This window comes from Trachymyrmex septentrionalis, unplaced genomic scaffold (assembly GCF_001594115.1).
Source record: "Trachymyrmex septentrionalis isolate Tsep2-gDNA-1 unplaced genomic scaffold, Tsep1.0 scaffold312, whole genome shotgun sequence".
Taxonomy (NCBI): Eukaryota; Metazoa; Arthropoda; class Insecta; order Hymenoptera; family Formicidae; genus Trachymyrmex; species Trachymyrmex septentrionalis.
Window position 1 is genome coordinate 8,388 of NW_017305477.1, and position 2,130 is coordinate 10,517.

The 2,130-nt window shown below is 29.3% G+C and overlaps 1 protein-coding gene across 2 annotated transcripts in view; it reads left to right on the plus strand.

Annotated features, from left to right (window-relative positions):
- Positions 1 to 609: 609 nt before the first annotated feature.
- The window catches only part of LOC108749787 (RCC1 and BTB domain-containing protein 1-like), a 5,060-nt gene continuing 3,539 nt past the window's right edge, over positions 610 to 2,130 (plus strand). The window contains exons 1-2 of one of the 2 annotated variants that reach the window (XM_018488751.1): positions 610 to 869; positions 939 to 1,141. In XM_018488751.1, the coding sequence (XP_018344253.1) occupies positions 782 to 869; positions 939 to 1,141 (291 nt within the window). In that variant the 5' untranslated portion in view covers positions 610 to 781. The remainder of the gene's footprint in view (positions 870 to 938; positions 1,142 to 2,130) is intronic. The other variant, XM_018488752.1, reaches the window with a different exon arrangement.

Genomic DNA, 2,130 nt, shown 5'->3' on the forward strand with positions numbered 1-2,130 from the left:
TTGAATTTTCACGTATTTAAGTATTTTAATTTTATATATATTATATAATGTGATTATGATATTTAAATAATTTTTTTATTAATTGATTTTATATAATTGATATTCAATATTTCTTAGTATCAAAATAACACAATTTATGAGAAAGTGTACAAATAATATAAAGAAAATGTGTTTTAAAACGTATATTCTAGATAAACAAATAAAATGTGTTAATTTAACATATCATAGATATCAATTTTACTGAAAAAAAAATATGCTTCTATAGTATGCTTACAAATTCTGTTTACATCACTAAATTGTAATAACGATTACGGCAATTAGAACGTAATTTGTGCATAAAAATATCAAAGGATGTATTATTTATGCAATTGGGAAAAACACCTACAAAATGCTACAGTTTGAGTTACGTGCATTATAGATTTTCAGTACTGGCAGTCAATTTTGGAACAGCTTCATATCTTATTGAAAAGCTGCATCTTTTGTTGATAATACAGAATACTGCCTTACCGACAAGTATCGATGGTAACACAAAATTACTATCTATTGATAGAATAATACTCAGGCTATAATAAAAGCGCTGCATATACTAGTTAATTGTCCACCATTGTCCACTAGCGACGGTGAATGTGACGATTGGTGGCGATGGCGATATTAAAGATATAATTAAAGATTTCTAAATGACATGAAAAATCGTAAATCACTTGATACGAATACCGGCTATAAACGAGGAACGAAACAAAAGATTTACCTACAAAGAAGTGATTTGATTCCGTGAAGCAACATGTGCACTTCGGACCTACGTAGCTGGCCGATTTTCAGTTTACTGGAGTCAGAGTTCGTTTCGCAGATTCATATGGTTGTGGTATACGGTAATTTATCCTCTTCTCTTAGCGTATTTACTTTGACAGTGTGTTGCTTATTCTTATATTTCAAAATAGGTAACTTGGGTAATGAAGCCTTAATCATGACGAAAGACAAGATGATGTACGCCCTAGGTAACAACATCGCTGGTTGTTTGGGAATCGGAGATACACATGGTACTCTATATCCTAAGAAGGTAGAAGCCTTATGCGAAAGAGACATAAGAATGTTCGCATATGGCAGTGGACCTCATGTCTTAGCACTCACAAAAGAAGGAGAAGTACGCTAAGATTTTTTATATCTTGGAGTACAAGTCAATTGTTGTCTGTAGCTGATATTCACGGTCAGTTTTTATATTTAAGACTGCCTTAAGTACAGTCTTAAAACATAAATCCGTTTTGGAGCTAGTTGTATTAGCATGTTAAAATATTTCTTAAGAAAATAAAAAAAATGAATTGAGAACTGACTGAATACCAGCCTGTATAATATCTCATCTCTCTGAATACACAACTATGGTCAATGAATCTTCCTTTTCTAGGCTGGTATTCTTAGTCAATTTTTATTTTAAGATTGTCTTAAGTATATTTTCAAGATGTTAATGCTGTGATTAATTCATGATATCTTAAGATTATATTTGAAACAGTCTTAAATATAAGAACCAACTATACTGACTAGATTTAGTAAAGCAAGTTTGGAAGATGCTTACCCTCTACTGCAAGAATCATCTATATATATTTATTGTGTGATATTCTATATATTACTTCTATATATATGATTTTTGTAATAAAACATAGTTTAAACTATCTTTTAAACTTTCTTTATTAAGGGGTCTTTCTATAACTCTTAACGATAGTCGTTGATTTCATTGTGTAAATATTATGTAGAGTAAAAAAGCTGTGCAATGACATCAACTATCGTTAAGAGTTACAGAATCGACCTCCAACTTTCTTTATTATGAAAGAGTCAAATTATTTGCCATGGATATATATAATTCTGATTCATTTTCTTTAGAATACTCTTTTTTTTTTGTTAATGATTATTTTCATTAAATTTGTTTACCGCTAAGATTCACTCTGCTAATCTTGTAAAGCTAAAGATAAATAGTTAATAAATTCTCATATTTGTACAAAAATACATATTAGAACTTTTTCTTTTAATTATTTATTATTAATGCATACAACAATTTCGAAGAAATTTTGCTAAAGATTTTCTATGCTGAAGATTTTCTATGCTGAAGAAATCGACAAATCAAGTGATGCATTTGAATCA